Here is an 18,589-nt window from a genome sequence, read left to right on the forward strand (position 1 = left end):
AGGAGTTACCACCCAGGAGCCAAAATTGCTCAAAAATGCACCTCTGCTAGGGAAACAGGATAATTGGGAATGCTCACCTGGAGAAGGGAAGGATCCAGGGAGAGCTCAGAGCCCCTTGCAGGGCCTGGAGGGGCTCCAGGAGAGCTGGAGAGGGACTGGGGACAAGGGATGGAGGGACAGGAGCCAGGGAATGGCTCCCAGTGCCAGAGGGCAGGGATGGATGGGAGATTGGGAATTGGGAATTCCTGGCTGGGCTGGAATTGCCAGAGCAGCTGTGGCTGCCCCTGGATCCCTGGCAGTGCCCAAGGCCAGGTTGGACACTGGGGCTGGAGCAGCCTGGGACAGTGGGAGGTGTCCCTGCCCACCCAGGGGTGGCTTGGAATAAGATGGTTTTGAACATCCCTTCCAACCCATTCCGGGATTCCATGGAAAGAACTGGGAATGGGGAGGTGATCCCAGTGTTCACCATTGCTCCATGGTGAGCGCTGCTGCTCCATGTCCCAGCACTGCTGTGAATTCCCAGCGAGCTAAAAAATTCATTTTTGTTCCATAAACCAGAACTTAATCAGAGTAGGAATTTCCCATTCCCTCCAACTAAAGCTTCTACAATTCCCTTGGATTAAAATCCAAGGAAAGGGCACAGAAAGCCCTTTCTGTGTAACCTCGGGAAGATGTGGAATATCAAGCAAAGATCTGGAGAAAAACCACAGAACTCATGAAAAGAACAAAGATTTCCTCAGCAAAGCAAGAGATAAGCTCAGCAACAGCACAGTATCCCAGGAAAAATCAGGGAATAACCATCAACAGATTTAAAACACCCAGGGAGGGAGCAGAAATCAATCGTGGATCAATTCCCAGTATAAAAGGCAAAGTTAAGGAAGTAACAAAATGGATCAGGAATCACTTCCCATTTGCTCAGCCCCAAATGTTCATGCAAAACATCTTCAACCCATGGTGTTCCATTAAATCAGAGTCAGCACTTCCAAAGGATTTTTCTGGGAATGCTGGAAGTCCCAGGGACTGGAAATCTCCTCAGCACCAGGATCAGCTCCATGAAACCATTCCCAAGTTTGGGATTTCCACCATCCAACTGCCACCAATGCACCACCCTCAGTGCCCAAAGGTGTAAAAATCCCTAAAAATCATTGAGTATTCCAAGTTTTCCTGGAAATTTGCCTCCCTGGTGCTCCCTGGAGAAGCTCTGAGATCCCAGTTTACCCCAGCCCAGAGGTGAGGCCTTCACCCACTTTGGGAATGGGATGTTTGGAGGATGGAGATCTTTGGAGCTGCTCCCTCCCATCCCAAGCAGGACTGGGGAACCAGGAGCCAGCAGCTCCCTGTTCCCAGAGGGATTTGTTTCCCTCAAAGGTAAAAAGGCATCAAAATATGTTTGTGTCATTAAATTCAAACACTGGAGTCTAAACAGAGAGGGGAAAATGCCTTAGACAGATTTTTTCCCACTGTAAATTCACTCCTCGGAGCAGATTCGTGGTTCAAAGTGACAAAGCTGTAGTGAAACCCAGGCAGTTCAAATTGAGACTTTTTTTCCTCTTAAAACAACAATTTCAGGTGTTGTTTCTGCTTTTCTTTCTCCCCATCTCCACTCATTTTACTCCCCTTGAAGGAGTAAAAAACAGGGAAGCAGCTTCACAGAGCACCCAAAATGCTGTCACAGATGACAACGACTCAACTGAGCTCCACACGAGGAAATGTTTCTTCTCTAAGCTTTCAGCAATAAAAATCTTGACTGCATTGCCTGTCACAGTCGTTAGGGGAGGGATTTTGGGGCTGACAAGAAGATTTGGGGATGGGAAGTGTCATAAATAAAGGAACCCGAATAAAAACCCCAAACAAACAAAAAGGCCAAACAAAACCAACCAAGCCCTCTTTCAAAAACCCCAAATTGGTTTTCAGGAGATTCCTGTCCCTCATAATTTCACAGAATCGTGAAGGTTGGAAAAACCCTCCAAGATCATGAAGTCCAACATGGCACTGCCAGGGCCAGCACTGCCCCGTGTCCCCAGGTGCCACATCCACGTGGATTTCAAATCCCCCCAGGCATGGGGACTCCACCCTGTACCTGTGCCACAGCTGGGGAACCCTTTTAGGGGAAGAAATTTTCTCAAATATCCAATCTAAAGCTCACAGAATCCCTGAGGTTGGAAAAGAGCTCCAAGATCAGAGTCCCAGCTGTGCCCGATGCCCACCTTGTCCCCAGCCCAGAGCTCTGAGAGCACCTCCAGGAATTCCTTGGACACCACCAGGGATGGGCACTCCAAACCTCCCTGGGCAGTGCCCAGGCCTGAGCCCCCTCTCCATGGGGAAATTCCTGCTGCTGCCCACCCTGAGCCTGCCCTGGCCCAGCCTGAGGCCGTTCCCTCTCCTCCTGTCCCTGTTCCCTGGAGCAGAGCCCGACCCCCCGGCTGTCCCCTCCTGGCAGGAGCTGTGCAGAGCCACAAGGTCCCCCCTGAGCCTCTTTTGCTCCAGGCTCAGCCCCTTCCCAGCTCCCTCAGGAATTCTCCAGCCCCTTCCCAGCTCCATTCCCTTCCCTGGACATGCTCCAGCCCCTCCATGTCCTTCCTGTCATGAATGACCCAAACTGACCCCAAGATTTGAAGTGAGGTCCCACCAGTGCCAAGCACAGTCTCCAAATCTTCACCCATCCCTAATTTTTTTTCTCCATCAGGCCCACACAACATTCCCACCCTCCTCCAAGGCAGATTCCACAGGAAGCTAGGCTGGTTTTTGGGAAGCCTCTTCTAGACAAGACCAAATCCAGCTCAGTGGAGCTCCCCCAAGGCCGGGTTTAAGGGGCTCCGTTCTCACCACGTCGTGCTCTGGAATGTCACCGAGGATATTGATTCCCTGCAGATCAATATCAGCCTGTTTGATTAAACCTGTTCCCATTGTAAAACTCCATAAAAAAATCATCCAGAAAAATCGTGCTGTCCTTCAGACAGTGCCAGCAGCAGAGGAAGAAACTCCAGGAAAATCCCGAAATATTGGGAGCTGATGAATCCCAGTTTATGTTCACATCAGAGCTTGTTGGTATTTCCAGAATATCCTGGTGAGACTGGAAATGAACCCCACCCTCATTTCCAGGAAATTTTCTGAACTAAATCCCAAATCTCAATGATCCAAACCCTAAATATCAATGGTCAGTAATCCAAACCCTAAATCTCAAAGATCCAAACCTTAAATCTCCCAGAGATCCAAACCCTAAATTTTCCAGTGATCCAAACCCTAAATCTCAAAGATCCAAACCTTAAATCTCCCAGAGATCTAAACCCTAAATTTTCCAGTGATCCAAACCCTAAATCTCAAAGATCCAAATCCTAAATCTCCCAGAGATCCAAACCCTAAATCTCAAAGATACAAACCCTAAATCTCCCAGTGATCCAAACCTTAAATCTCCCAGTAATCCAAACTTTAAATCTCCCCATGATCCAAACCCTAAATCTCTCAGTGACCTAACCCTAAATCTGTCAGAGATCCAAACCTTAAATGTCCCAGAGGTCCAAACCCTAAATCTCCCAGTGATCCCAATCAGCTGTGCCATATTTTCCTCCCACAGGATCCCAATTCCTCCCACTGCTCTCGCTGATCCCAAAATGGGAGTGAGAGTCTGAGCTGCCACCGGGTTCAGCTGTGGTGACAAAGAAAGGAGCTGACATTTGATTTTGCTGGAAAAGTGAGAGAACTGGGGAAGGGGGAGCAGAGAGAAATGGGTAAAGGGTGGGAATCTCGATAAGAGGGATTTGGCAGCCCAGCTTGGAAGGAAAGGCATCGACAGCAAAGGCCAGGCAGGAGCAGCAGCTGCTGAGAACGAGTCACAGATCCTGCAAAAACTCCATGATTCCTTTAAAAAATCAGATAAAATATAAAATATTCCTTAGAAAATCAGGAATCAGATCAACCAGCTGAACAAGGGTTATTGGTTTGGGATTTTTCCTTTAAAAATCCCCTTTCCCTTTCCTTTCCTTTTCAAGGTCCTGATTGGTCACAAAGTATTAAAAAATGTGGTGACACAAAATTCTGGGATCTAAACACATTCCAAAAAGGAGATTATTGCTTGGTGGGAATTGAATCCATCCATACCTTCGTATCCCATTCACTGGATGCAGCTTTTCCATCAGGCAATTCCAAAATATCAGCCTGAGCACATCCTGCCTGCACAATCCAGGTGCTGGAGACAGGACAAGGAATGTGTGGAATCAGTCAGGGTGGAAATTACAAAGATTTTGACTGAATGTTTCCATGTTTTTTCCTCTGTGAGCACCGATTTTCCCTTTTTTTTTTCCAGAGAATAAACTGGCAAAGTCTCCCCAGGCAGGAAAACACCTCAAACAATGTTTAAAAATACTGGAAAAGGCTCAAATCTCTCCTTCCCCAAACCTGGCATGGCTTAAAAAGATGCTGGCAATTCCTTTGTTCTGGGAAAAGGAATTGGAAAGGTGTTGGCATCCCACTGGCTGAGATTCCAGCTCATTTCCAATTCCAGTAGAAGAAAAACTCGGCAAACTCCAGTAATCCCAAATAGCATCATTCATGTCTTGTGGAGCGCTCCTGGCACACCTTCCAACGACTCCCACGAGTGCCAAGGAACGGAATCTGGGAAAGCTTCCCACATTTCAGGAGAATTGCAAGGAGATGTAAAGAAAGAGAAGAAAAAAAAAAAAAAAAAAGGAAAAAAAAAAAAAAAAAAAAAAAAGCCTGGATCAGCTTGCAGCTAGAAATAAAACCAGGACTAAGGGCTGGGATTAAGAGTTTGGAAAGGCAGGGTTAAGGGAATCAGCACAATGGGAAGAAACAATGGGAATTTCCAAAGGGAAGGGAAGAGAGCTAAAAATCAGGGAATGTTTAAAACTGGACAAAACAGCACAGGGAAAAGGGAACAGTCACTAACCCATAACTGCCTGAGGGACAGGAGGGACAGGAGCCAGGGAATGGCTCCCAGTGCCAGAGGGCAGGGATGGATGGGAGATTGGGAATTGGGAATTCCTGGCTGGGCTGGAATTGCCAGAGCAGCTGTGGCTGCCCCTGGATCCCTGGAAGTGCCCAAGGCCAGGTTGGACACTGGGATTGGAGCAGCCTGGGACAGTGGGAGGTGTCCCTGCCATGGCAGGGGTGGCCCTGGGTGGGATTTGAGGTTCTCCCAACCCAAACCATTCCAAGATTCCACAACAGTTGATGTCTCTTCCCAACAACACCATTCCAACCCAAATCATCGCAAGATTCCATAGCACTTAAAGGCTTTTCCCAGTTTCACCATTCCAGCCCATCCATTCATGGAATGGTGCTGTTGGGAACCCAACCCATCCATTCCTTGATTCCACTGAACTTAAAGGCTCTTCCCAGCTACACCATTCCAACCCAAACCACTCCATGATTCTGTAGCAGTGGAAGGCTCTTCCCAACAGCACCATTCCAACCCAAACCATTCCAAGATTCCATAGCACGCTAAGGCTCTTCCCAACAGCACCATTCCAACCCAAACCATTCCAAGATTCCATAGCACTCTAAGGCTCTTCCCAACAGCACCATTCCAACCGGAACCATTCCAAGATTCCATAGCACTCTAAGGCTCTTCCCAACTGCACCATTCCAATTCCCTACATGGGAATGGCTCCTGGATTTTCCAGACTTGAAGGATTTTTTTTTCTCTTTTATTATAATTCATCTTTCTTCGGCTCTGGTGCAAATTCCCTGGATTTCTTTTCCTCAGCACTCTAAGGCTCTTCCCAACAACACTACTCCAACCCAAACCATTCATGGAATGGTGTTGTTGGGAACCCAACCCATCCAGTCCATGATTCCACAGCACTCAAAGCCTCTTCCCAGCTACACCATTCCAACCTGAACCATTCCAACATTCCACAGCACTCAAAGGCTCTTCCTAATAACACCATTCCCACCCAAACCATTCCATGATTCTGTATCAGTTGAAGGCTCCTCCCACTACACCATTCCATGATTCCACAGCAGTTGAAGGCTTTTCCCAGCACCACCATTCCCACCCAAACCATTCCATGATTCTGAAGAAGTTGAAGGCTCCTCCCACTACACCATTCCATGATTCCACAGCAGTTGAAGGTTCTCCCCAAAAACACCAGCTGCACCATTCCATGGTTCATTCCCACCCAAACCATTCCATGATTCTGTAGAAGTTGAAGGCTCCTCCCACTACACCATTCCATGATTCCACAGCAGTTGAAGGCTTTTCCCAGCACCACCATTCCCACCCAAACCATTCCATGATTCTGTAGAAGTTGAAGGCTCCTCCCACTACACCATTCCATGGTTCCACAGCAGATGAAGGTGTTTCCCAGCACTGCCATTCCCACCCAAACCACTCCAATTCCACACATGGGAATGTCTCCTGGATTTCCCAAACTTGCAGGATTATTTCTCTGTCATTGTAATTCCACTTTCTTTGGCTCTGGTGCGAATCCCCTGGATTTTGCCAATGCTTTCTCCTTAACGATGTATTTACCTAATTAGCATAATTGTCTGCAATTATGTAATTAGCGTTCATATGTGTAATCATTGGAACATGTAATTAGCCCTAATTACACCATTAAAGCCTGCGAGTCAGAAATATCTTTATCATTTTGATTGACAGGCATATGGGAAGGGGGGAAAAAAAATCCCACTCGTTATTTTTATCTCCTTGAATCACGAAATCTGCAGGAGGATCCAGGATTCAGCCCGGAATGGCGCTGGAATTATTTAAAAATTTGATATTATTGATCAAAATGATAACGAGGTCATTCCGTTGGAAGAAAAGGAGAAAAACTACTCGAAAATAAGGAAAATTCAGGAATGTGCAGCAAGATTTTTCTGAAAAAAAGAAATTGGTAATTATTCTGAAATATTTAATTTTTTGTGTCTAATATCATAATATGAAAATTAAGGAAAGAGTCCCCAAATGCAGCAAGATTTTTCTGGAAAAAGAAATTTAAAATTATCAAAAATAAGGAGCAAAAAGAGTTATCTTGAAATATTTTATTTTTAACTCTAAAATTCACTTGATCTGAGGAAGAAAAATAATACAGAAAAAAAGAAAACAGAGAACAGCAGTGAGATTTTTCTGTGAAGAAATTAGGAATTATCTAAAAATATTTGATTTTTCTAATTCTAATATCACTGGATTTCAGGAAGAAAAATAATACAGAAAAAGAGAAAAAACTTACAGAAATTGTTCTGTGGAGATGCTGTCACAGCCTAAAAAATGATTTTAAAACTCCTTGGATTTTTAGTCCCTCTGAGAAGACCAGATTTATCTGAAAACTCAATATTTAGATATAGTTTGTTTTATTTTAACATCTGTGCTGGGGGCCAGCACTAGAACAAACACCTGGCATGGAATAATTTAATTGGGACAGCAAAAATAGGGATTTAAAAATTATTTTAAAATATTATTCCTTTACTTTTAAATATTACTTTTACACAGTGACCCCAATTAAATATTTGGATTTGTTTCACGTTCAACTTCTGCTCTTCTGGTTCAAGGGTTCTTGGATTTTTTAGAAGTCTATTTTAAAAAGCCAAAAAAATAAATAAATTAAAAATCAAGTGGCTGAGCTGCCCAAAAATTTGGGAGGAGTAGAGGGGAAGTCTTAAAAAGTGATATTTGGGAATAAATCTTCATTGGGAATATAAATATTCCTGGATAAAGATTTTCCAGCCTGATGAACTCCATTGCAGCATCCAAGTTCAGGTGAAAGGCAGCAAAATCCATCTGGAGCTTCCCAAATCATTCCCAGCTGGCAGAGGAGGGAGGAGAGCTCAATCCAGGAGAAAATGTTTTCCATGGAAACGTCAGCATGGAGAGTAAAACATCCCAGAAGGATCCCGAGGGGTCGTTCTCCCATCCCAGCAGGAACATCCCAATTTGTTCCACTTCTCCCACCTCAGCTGGGCGAGGTTTTGGGAGCAGAATTTCTTCCCTTAAAGTTTAAAAGCTACAAACTCCAGATCCTTAGGAGTTCATGGCATCACAGAATCCTGGAATGGTTTGGGTTGGGAGGGATTTAAGGATCATCCCATTCCACCCCTGCCATGGCAGGGACACCTCCCACTGTCCCAACTGCTCCCAGCCCCGGTGTCCAACCTGGCCTTGGGCACTGCCAGGGATCCAGCGGCAGCCACAGCTGCTCTGGCAATTCCAGCCCAGCCAGGAATTCCCAATTCCCAATCTCCCCTCCATCCCTGCCCTCTGGCACTGGGAGCCATTCCCTGGCTCCTGTCCCTGCATCCCTTGTCCCCAGTCCCTCTCCAGCTCTCCTGGAGCCCCTTCAGGCCCTGCAAGGGGCTCTGAGCTCTCCCTGGAGCTTCTCCTCTCCAGGGGAACATTCCCAGCTCTCCCAGCCTGGCTCCAGAGCAGCTCCAGTGCTTGGAGCAGCTCTGTGGATTCCTCTGGATCTCTCCAGCAGCTCCACATCCTCCTGGTGCTGGACCCAGAGCTGGAGGCAGCTCTGCAGGTGGGATTTCATGGACAACATTCCTTCCCCTCCTTCCACAGCAGTGGGAACGATTCCCGGTTATCCTCCAGAAAAGCCTCCCAAGCGTTTCCTTGGGAGATCTCCTTCCAAAGCCACCGGCACCGGCTGATCTGCATCAGCTGCTGGTTTCCCTGGTTACCAAATTATCCATGTACTCATCAAACCCATCCCTTCCCAGCCAGACCTCCCAGCTCCAGCCTTTATTCCAGAACCACCCCCATCCCTGTAGCGGGAGACCGGAATGTTTTTCCAGGTGCCCGTGGAAAAACAGCTCCTGGTGCTTTATCCCAGAGCCGCTGCTCCGGCCTTTCCTGAGCCCGTCAGAAACAGGGAAATAAAAGCTGACAGCACAAAGGGAAAACAAAACACCACAGAGCTTTGGGAGGGGAGAAAACAGATGGAAAATATTCAGAGGACAAGTGTCCATATTTCAGGAAAATTGGAATTTTTTCCTGTTTTCCTTAAAATAATAGGAGAGTCCTGCTCTGTGGGTACTGGAAATTTTCCGTATGGGATTTCCAGCACATCTAAGCTGCCCAAATGTCAAAATGAAACTGCTCTGGTGCCACTCCCCAGCCCTGATGTCATTCCAAGCTCCATGAGATTCCCTCCAGGCTCATCCCAATGATTGCTGAGGCTGTAACAAGTCCAGGCTCAATATTCCCAACTGAGGGAGTGGGGTTCAAACTCAAACTTTCCTTGCCTGATGCTGCTTTTTTTCTGGATTTAACTTCTTTGGATTGAACCTCTTTTTATCTGGATTTGACCTCTTTCCCTCAGCGCTTCCAAGCCCTTTTTAGGAACCTGCAAACACATTCCTTGTGGAGAGACAGCAGCCACCTGGAAACAGGAAAACTGGGAGGAACTGCTCAAATTATTCAGGATAAAACAGCTGAGGAGCTAATTCCTTTTATCAGCTTGCAAACCATTGGAATCATGGAATGGTTTGGGATGGAAGGGACATTAAAGACTATCCAGAGTTCAGGATGAGCTCAGAGGCACCAGTGGCTCATTCCCAAAGATGCTGGTGCAGCTCCAGGAGTCCCTTGCTCCGTGCTGTGGATGCTGTGATTCCTGCCCTGGATTTCTGGCACAATTCCTGCTCCTTCCTCCCGGCAGACAGAGCAGGGCAGGCTCGGAGCCCTGCAGAGCTCTGCAGAGGTGTGAATTCAGGTGCTGCGCTCGGGGGAGAAAACATCAAATAAACTCCCCCGAGCAGCACAAACGTCATGTGAAGCTTCACCACAGAATGCTTTTCATGCCGGAGCAGGATGGAAACATTTTTCCTTGCTAAACAGGAGCTTTATCCAGTCAAATATTTAGGAAAGGGTTTTTTTTTTTCCAGCATAAAATCCAGGCTAATTTAGTCATGAGTCAGGCTGGGTTTTGTCAGGTGCTCAGTGAACATTTGTAAAGTCTTCCCGTGAACTGAGGAGTGTCAGATGGAATCAGCATCAATTTTCCTAACAAGGCTCCAATTACTGCTCCAAGGAGCTGTGGAGTGGGGTGGGAAAACAGCTGCTCCCGTGTGAGGGACCCACCATCCCCCTCCCCTCGGCTGCACCGGCACTTGATAAGAATTCTTATCAATTAATACCAAAAACGTGGCACCCACTGTGCCTCGAAGGAGCCTTTTATGTCTCCCTCGCAGCCGATCAAAGAGGGGGTTTTGCTGTGGGTTTTTTGGGAATGCTGCTTTTCCTGTTCTCATGGATGGACTGCCAGGGAATGGGAATTTTTCCTTTCCAGGCACTAATCAGGAGAAGGCAGGATCCTGTTCTGCAGTGTCGGAGGAGGCTCCGCCAATCACGGGGAGTAATTAGGGGGATGCATTTGAAATAATTAAGGGGTTTTTATAACGTGCCACAGTTACCTGGGTCTGTTCATGGGAGAGCTCGGTGCTTTCCAAGGAGCTTATGAGTGACAGGATAATGGGGAATGGCTTTAAACTGACAGGGAATTCATTTAGCTGGGATATTGGGAAGGAGTTCCTGGCTGCGAGGGAGGAGAGGAGCTGGGATGGAATTCCCAGAGAAGCTGTGGATCCCTGGAAATGTCCAAGGCCAGGTTGGAGCAGCCTGGGATAGTGGGAGGTGTCCCTGTCCATGGCAGGGGGTAGCACTGGATGGGCTTTAAGGTCCTTCCCATGCAAGCCATTCCATGATTCCATTAATTCCATATTCATATATCTATATTTATATAGATATATAAATATGAGCTTCAAGGCTCCTTCCAAACCAACCATTCCCTGCTCTGTGTCACTTGGGTCGCCTCCTTTGGCCACCCCAATTCCCAGCAGGCAGGATGTGTTTTTCCAGGCCCACAGCCCCCTGGAGCAGCATTTCCCTGCCTCTGCTCCGGGCTCACAATCCCGGGAAGCCGCCGGGATCTCCTGGCAGCTCCAAGGGGAGCAGCTCCTGCTGCCTCAGTGGCATCAGCACAGCACCCAACTCCTACAAGTGGAAAGAAAACACAACCAAACAGAGGCAGGGAGAAATTCCAGGGCTCCTAAAAGCAGATCCTCCCCTGCTTTGCTTCCCAGGAAAGCCGTGGATCCGACACGTTCTTCACACCCCACCAGCACCGCGAGCACTCCTGGATTTTTCCGAGAGAAAGGGATGTGCTCCGATGGCCCTGCCTGGAAGAAGGGTGGCAGGAGGATGTGAGGAGGAGGTGGGATCTCGTTAAGATGTGTTGCAACCTCAAAATAGGAAAAAAAATCCCCGAGTGTGCAGCTTCCAGATGGTTGGAATGACGTGTGGCACTGGCAGCTGCTCCTTCCCGAGCCTCGGGAATGACAAGGGACAAGAGTGGGGAGGCAGCACCTGGGAGAGGGAGGGACATGGTGGGAGGGCCAGAGGTCACCCTGCAGCACAGGGAGGGGCTGGGGGAGGATTTGGGCACTGTTCCCTCTCAACTCCGCACATTTTGCTGCTTGGAATGTGCCATTCCCACCGGGATAATGTCACCTGACGTGGGACAGCACTTGGAAGGGAACCACTGGAAAAATCCAGGGGAAAGCAAACCCCAAGGAGGGGGGGGGGGGGTTGGACTGACAAACAAGGTCTTTATAAACTCCTGGAATCACTGAGATTGGAAAAGCCATCCAAGATCAAATCCCAGCACTGCCAAGTGTCGGAGTCTCCCCCAGACTGGGGTGACCTCGGGTGGTGGTAAAGTCTCTCCTCCAACCCAGGCCTTCAAAGAAAGACTCTGCAGTCTTCAGTCGTCTGGTCTCAAGGCAGTTTATTGTGTGTTATCTCAAGGCACACACACTCCCTGACATTCTCTCTGACTCCTTCTCCCTCTGCGTCTCTCTCTCCGTCTCCGTTTCTCCTGCCCAAGGGGCTGGTGCCATCTTTTATATCACACATTACCTATTAAATGTTTATAGTTTTTCCCCAATGCCTATTACCTATATTGAACAGTGACTTTCTACTCTAAACCAATCTGTGAGTGCCAACACCACCAAGAACATGGAGAATAGGAAGGAGAAAGAAGGAGGACAGGGCACGCCCAAATCCCTCCATCTTAGAACCTCTGACCCCCATGTACAAAACTCAGACCCCTCTGTGCAAGGCCTAAAACCCCCCTGTACAGCACTCAAAAATCCTTCCTTTCACTTTGTGATTACTTCTATTATAATATCTAAACTTCTGTGATTTCTTGTTCTTCCTGCAAAGTTGGTAAATTGTTCCATGGATCAGAGTCAAAGCCACAGGGGTTTCCAGCTGCCTGCCAGGGTCTCAGAGGCTTCTGCCCTGGACCTGGAACATCCAAGAGTGTCTGAGGGACACCTTGGGTTCCGACAGCCAAGAGCACCACGGACCCATGTCCCCAAGTGTCACATCCACAGGGATTTTAAATCCCTTCAGGGACAGCGACTCCACCAGGGCAACCTTTTCCATTAAATTTTTCCTAATCCCCAACATGAATCTCCTCTGGCAAAACTTGAGGCCATTTCCTGTCGTTACTTGGGAAAAAAAAGCCTGGATACACGCTCCTGTCCATTCATCCTTCAGTGGAAAACCAGGAATACAAAAGTCCAGCCAATCTCTGCTCATCAGATGCTTCTCCCTCTGCTTCCCATGCTGCAAATGGCATTTCTCATTTTGGAAAGTCACAGGTTTTGTTTCCAATGACTGGACCTGCCAGCACAGGTGAGAATTCCCAAGGAAAATCAGGAAAAAGGACATTCCTCAAGGCTGGGCAGGAGGTTGTCACCAGTGGGGATAAAATGTCACCTCTTAGCTACTCAGTCCAGGAAATCCCTCATTTATGTCCAGGGATAAGTGGCCTTTGGATATCCTGGCACATCCCTTTGGACCTGGAGAGCAGGGACAGCCCAGCCCCTGGATCCTGGATAAAATCTGGGAAAAGGACAAGTCCCAAGGGTGATCCTGCTCCAAACTTTGCAGGGTTTTATCCAAAAATCAAACCAACCTCTCCTGACAGCCACAATTTATGGAAAAAAGAGCTGCGTTTACCTCACCTGAGCGGGGATAAAGTGTTTTAAAAATTCCAGCCAGGAAAATTATTTCTATGGCAACTAAGGATGCATTCCAAAGCTGGGTGTGAGAAGGTGGGAAATTGGGAATAACAAATACTAATGACATGGAACATCTCAAAATCGCTCCATGGATAAAAAGCAGACATTCAAGGATGTGTTGGGATGCTCAGAGTCTTATATTTTAATTAGGAGTGAGGTGAATTTTGGGGATTAACAGAGCAATTATTTTTAATTCTCCTTCTTTCTGATCATTCCCACATCTTTATATCATTCCTCTCAAAAACCTCATTGATGCAGAGAAGACTCCATAAAAATTTAGAGGAGAAATTCCAGAAAATTTCCAGCAATTGGAAAGTGCAACCACCACTCTGAACACAGGAATTTTCCTGCCTGGAAATAATCCCAGGGAAAATTTTGGGGCAGGTGGTGGGAAAGGCAGCAAAGAGAGCTGAAAAAATGGGAAGATTTGATAAATCTGAAGATCTGTGGTCAAAGGGAGGCCCCTCCAGAGTGAAGTCACTGCAGAGATGACTCGGAGCAGATCAGAGACATCCCTGAGTCATCAGATCCCAAAGAACGACATCCATTGATCCCAAAGTTAAGAGAACAAATGTTGGAAAGACAAAAAAGGCATAAATGTGTGCTTTGGTAAAGCAGGAAGGAGGAGTGACAGGAGAGAAGGGGGAAAAAAATGCAATTTTTTCTCATTAATTCATTTCTCCTCCCAGACCCATCACGGGCAGCCTCATCCTACAGATTAGAAATCCCTGGGAATGTTCAAGGCTTGGAGTGGAAAATATCCCTGCCCATGGCAGGAGTTGGCACCAGTTGATTTTTAATTTCCTTTCCAACCCAAACCATTCCAGGATTCTGTGATTTTACGAACTCCCAGTCCAGGGTTGTTTAATTCTTCCAGTGTTTAAACCAAAAGGAGTTTCCGTGCCAAGAAGAATTGGAAAAATTGAGAAACGTGGAAGTGTGAAAGCATTCTTAGAATGCACAATTCCATATTTTATAACCTCCTTCCCCAGCATCTGATCAAACAGCAGCTGGAAAACAATTTCCATGCAATTTGCAGCCCAAATCTGAGAGCATCCTGTGGAAAAATCAGGAAAAAATTGGAATACTGGAAACACCGTCCCTAAGCCAGCACAGAATAAACTTCCACTACTTTAGCTTTGAATCTTCCCCTTAAATTGGGAACAATCATGGAATAAACAGCAGAGGAACAGCAAACCACTCCTTCCTGGAGGAGCTCACACTGAAGGCCTCCCGGAAAATTCCCTGCTCCCAGTTCCTGCCTGTCCCTTGCAATTCCAAGAGCAAAGGGTTTAATTCATCACCTTGGAAAGAAAATCGCTGGTGATTATCCTAATTAAAAATAACTGATTAATGAGGTGTCCTGGCCAAAGGGAGTCACACCAGTGAGGTGCAGCAGGAGTTGCCAAAAATCTTGAGCTTGATAAAATAAGGTTAGGCCTGGAAAAAGCTGATTTATTCCCAGGTAATTCTGGTTTATCCAGCTGCAACGCTGGGGGTTCCATGACATCGCTGATCCAGGTGAACTGGGGGACTTTCCCAAGCTCTTGGCTTCCCTGCTCCAGCTGTCCTGTCATCCAGAGTTCCAGCTGGATTTCTGAGGACTGGGATGTGAAGATCCCAGACAACAGGACAACTTTAGGGATTTTCATCCAACAATTATCATCCTTCTAATTGTTTTCCTTCTCCTTTACCAACCTCCACGGAAATCAAACACACCAGGATTTTAAAGCACAATAATGCTGATTTTAACACCAGATTCTCCAAAAAAACCTCATCAACATTCCTGCTGTTGATGTTCCTCTGGAACACCCAACATCCACCCAACAGCCGGGACGGATCCCCCACCTGGATCCCCGTTGGATCCTGCCCACCGCGCACGCTCCGAGATGAAGGTGAACCCAACTCGTGGAGGGTTGAAGTGTGGTGGGGACAGGTGTGGTGGGGACAGGTGTGGTGGGGACAGGTGTGGTGGGCAGGGACTCACCTGTGGCCGGGGGTGGCCGGTGACCAGGCAGGTGAGCTCCAGGGTCTCTCCCTCACGGATGGTGTAGACCCGCTCGGAGTAGCGCTCCTCCTCGATGTTGCAGGCCAGGCCCGAGTGCACGATCCGCACCGTGGGGGGGGCTGCAAGGCCAGCAGAGAAACGGGATCAGAACCACACGGATCACGGGATCACGGGATTGTAAGAGCTGGAAGGGACTCACAAGGATTGCGTCCTTAAGGGAATCAAACCCGATCATGGAGTTCTCAGCTCAATTATCCAACCAACCAAGCCCATCCCAGACCACCCCACTCTTGGGGCTGGCCTTGAGCTGGGGGGCTGCAAGGCCAGCAGAGAAACGGCATGAGAATCACATGGATCACCAAATTACGGGACGTTCCAAATTGGAAGAATCCCGCAATGATCAAGTCCAGCTCTTAAGGGAATCAAACATGACCTTGGCATTCTCAGTTCCGAGATCCAACCAACCAAGCCCACCCCAAACAACCCCACTCCTGGGCCTGGCCATGAGCTGGAGGGGCTTCAAGGCCAGCAGAAAATGGCATGAGAATAACATGGATCATGGGATTATGAAACATTTTGTGTTGGAAAAAATCCACAAGGATCAAGTCCAGCTGTCAAGGAAATCAAATGTGACCTTGGCATTCTCAACTCCATGATCCAACCAACCAAGCCCATCCCAGACCACTCCACTCCTGGGGCTGGCCTTGAGCTGGGGGGGGCTGCAAGGCCAGCAGAAAAATGGGATTAGAACCACATGGATCACCAAATCTTCCAAGTTGGAAGAATCTCACAAGGATCAAGTCCAGCTCTTAAGGGAATCAAACGTGACCTTGGCATTCTCAGCTCCGAGATCCAACCAACCGAGCCCATTCCAGGCCACCCCAGCCCTGGAACCAGCACTGAGCGTCTCCCCCCGACAGTTACTCTTTGTTTACTCAGCACATACTCAGCACCACAAGAGATTTCCATGGTTTTTATTAATCCCTGGCAATCCTCTGGATGAAACCTTCAGCACCCCCAGCTTGCATTCCAATTTTTTTGTTTCCATTTCCAAAATGAACTTGGCATTATTGTTTTTATTCCATATCTTCCTAAATGCATTATCACAGTCGTTATGCAAATGAAAAGACTTAATTAAAGCAGGAAAATTAAGCAGAAGAAACAGTGGCACTGATGCTGCTGCTTCCTTTCCAAATCCTGTCAGTGGGATCAGGATTTGGAGCAGGAGTTAAGTTCAGGCAGAACCTTACTTTAATTTCCTCGTTGGTACAACCTGTAGTACAGGAATTACTCAAATTTACACGTCGTAAGTGTAATGAAACCATGACATTCCTGTTATTACACCTGCATAAATCCCCTGCTCCGTTTCCACAAGACTCCGAAGCACATTCCTGGCTCCACAATTTTGCTTCTGAATCATGAAATTCACAGCTATGACAATTTCCACGGAGTGGATCGATAGGAGAAGGAAACTGATTTACAGACCCAAATAAAAGCACAGAAACTAAAGGGCACAAAGGATAAAATGGAATTCTGTGGGATTTAAACACCTGGAATTCCATCCTTTCTGTTCATCCATGTGAAGCCATTGAGCTGGCAGCCCCAATCCCCATGGAAGGGCCTCAAAACTTCTCCCCAGGCCCCTTGCAACGCCTGGATCCCCTTCCCAAGGCTGCTTTGCCAGGTCTCCGTGCTGCACATCACACCACCCCTGCTTCTCTGATCATTCTGCAATTCCTCTGCTAAGAGCCACATGGAATTCCCAGGATGCAGGGCTCTGGCATCCCTTCAGACCCTCCCTCACCATGGCATTCCTGGGCCAGTCCACTGTGTGGACACAGCCCATCGTGGGATCCTCATCTGAAGGCCTGGGATTGATCCAAACCTGCCAAGAATTCCAGTTTCTGAGCCAGGCTCTCCACAGCATGGAGAAAATGAGGCTTGAGCCAAGGAGGCAGAAGAGGCAGAGGAGGAGCAGGGAATGGGTTCTTCCTCCATAGAAACACGGAATGGTTTGGGTTGGAAGGACCATAAATCCCATCTCATTCCAACCCAGCACATTCCACTATCCCAGGCTGCTCCAAGCGCCATTCAAACCTGGCCTGGGACACTTCCAGAGATTCAGGGACAGCCACAGCTTCTCTGGGAATTCTATTCCAGAGTCTCCCCACCCTCCCAGCCAGGAATTCCATCCCAATATCCCATCCAACCCCACACTCAGTTTGAAGCCATCATTCCAGCAAAGCCTCCAGCAAGCTCTGCTCTTCCAGCCACCACATCCTGAGTTCCAAAGTCCCAGGAACTTTCCCTCTTCACTTTTCCAGAAGGTTTAACAAAGCTCCAGCCAAAACTGTTCCCAATTACTCCAAGTGCAACGCAGTGATGGAATAAAGGTGCTTGGAACAACCTGGGGTACTGGAAGCTGTCCCAGCCCATGGCAGGGGTGGAACTAGGGTTAAGATCCATTCCAATCCAAACCCTTCTGGGATTCCATGTTTCCCTTGTCCCATAGATACAGGTGGCTCTTCCCATGAAACTCCTGGAAGGACAGGAATGTCCTTGGTTAGGAATCAGGGCCACGTGTCACACTCTAACCTGGAAAGAATCTGTTAATTCCTGACTATGATTATTTTTCCAAGTAGAACAGCAGCACCAACACTTGGTGTGCTGGCTTTTCCCTGGAATTCCTAGGAATGCTGATCCCCCTCCACACTCCTCAGGAGTTCAACATCCCAAGGACACGGAATGTGCTCTTTGTTCTGCCATTTCCAGGGCTCCGAGTCACCACTGGGACTTCCATCCTCTCCCACACCACAGATTCCAAAATACAGGAATGCTGAAGCAGATCCACGGAGCAGAAAGGTAAACGAGGGTTCAGCACGGCTCATCAAACTTGGGATCAAATTAGAGCAGTCAGCAACATTATTCCAACATCCTTTTAAATCCATATTCCATTAATATTCCATTTTTATTCATGTTATATTCATCTAACTCCAAATCACAGCTGAAGTGTCCTTCATTTTAGTGGCAGCGCCACTCTCCTGAATCCATTAAATTTGGGAAGAAGCAGGAAAGGAAAAACGCCCCCCTGGGTGTTGTTATCGCCAAGGAAAACACTGCTTTGAGAGGAGATCAAACCAATCAAGGGACAAAACAAATATTCTTCTTCCAGTAAATGAAAAATCTTATGGTTCAGGAGCTATCCCATAATTATGAAATGTCACCTCCCTCTTTCCTGCAGGAATATTCATTCCAGCTCCTTCTGAAAGCTGCCTCCAGGGATTTCATCTATTAAAATATTATCAACTTAGCACTGATTTTGTTTGTGACATTTGAGGAGAATTTGGCTGGTGATTACCTGCGGAAAACGCTGCGTGGATCCTTCCCAGAGCCGTTCCCGGCAAGGCACAACCTGGAGCAAGGAAATGTTGTCCAAGGAAAAGGCAAAACAACAAATCTGAGCACAACCCCCTCGTTCTGCTGCAGGACTTGTGTGCCCCACAAGATTCCCTCTTTCCATGAAAAATG

General features: G+C 47.5%; 1 protein-coding gene across 1 annotated transcript in view; it reads right to left on the reverse strand.

Annotated features, from left to right (window-relative positions):
• The window catches only part of MDGA2 (MAM domain containing glycosylphosphatidylinositol anchor 2), a 202,464-nt gene that overhangs the window by 126,147 nt on the left and 57,728 nt on the right, over positions 1-18,589 (reverse strand). Inside the window, exon 2 of the mRNA XM_053945724.1 lies at positions 15,041-15,180. Within this exon, the coding sequence (XP_053801699.1) occupies positions 15,041-15,180 (140 nt within the window). The remainder of the gene's footprint in view (positions 1-15,040; positions 15,181-18,589) is intronic.

This window comes from Vidua chalybeata, chromosome 6, assembly GCF_026979565.1.
Source record: "Vidua chalybeata isolate OUT-0048 chromosome 6, bVidCha1 merged haplotype, whole genome shotgun sequence".
Lineage (NCBI taxonomy): Eukaryota > Metazoa > Chordata > Aves > Passeriformes > Viduidae > Vidua > Vidua chalybeata.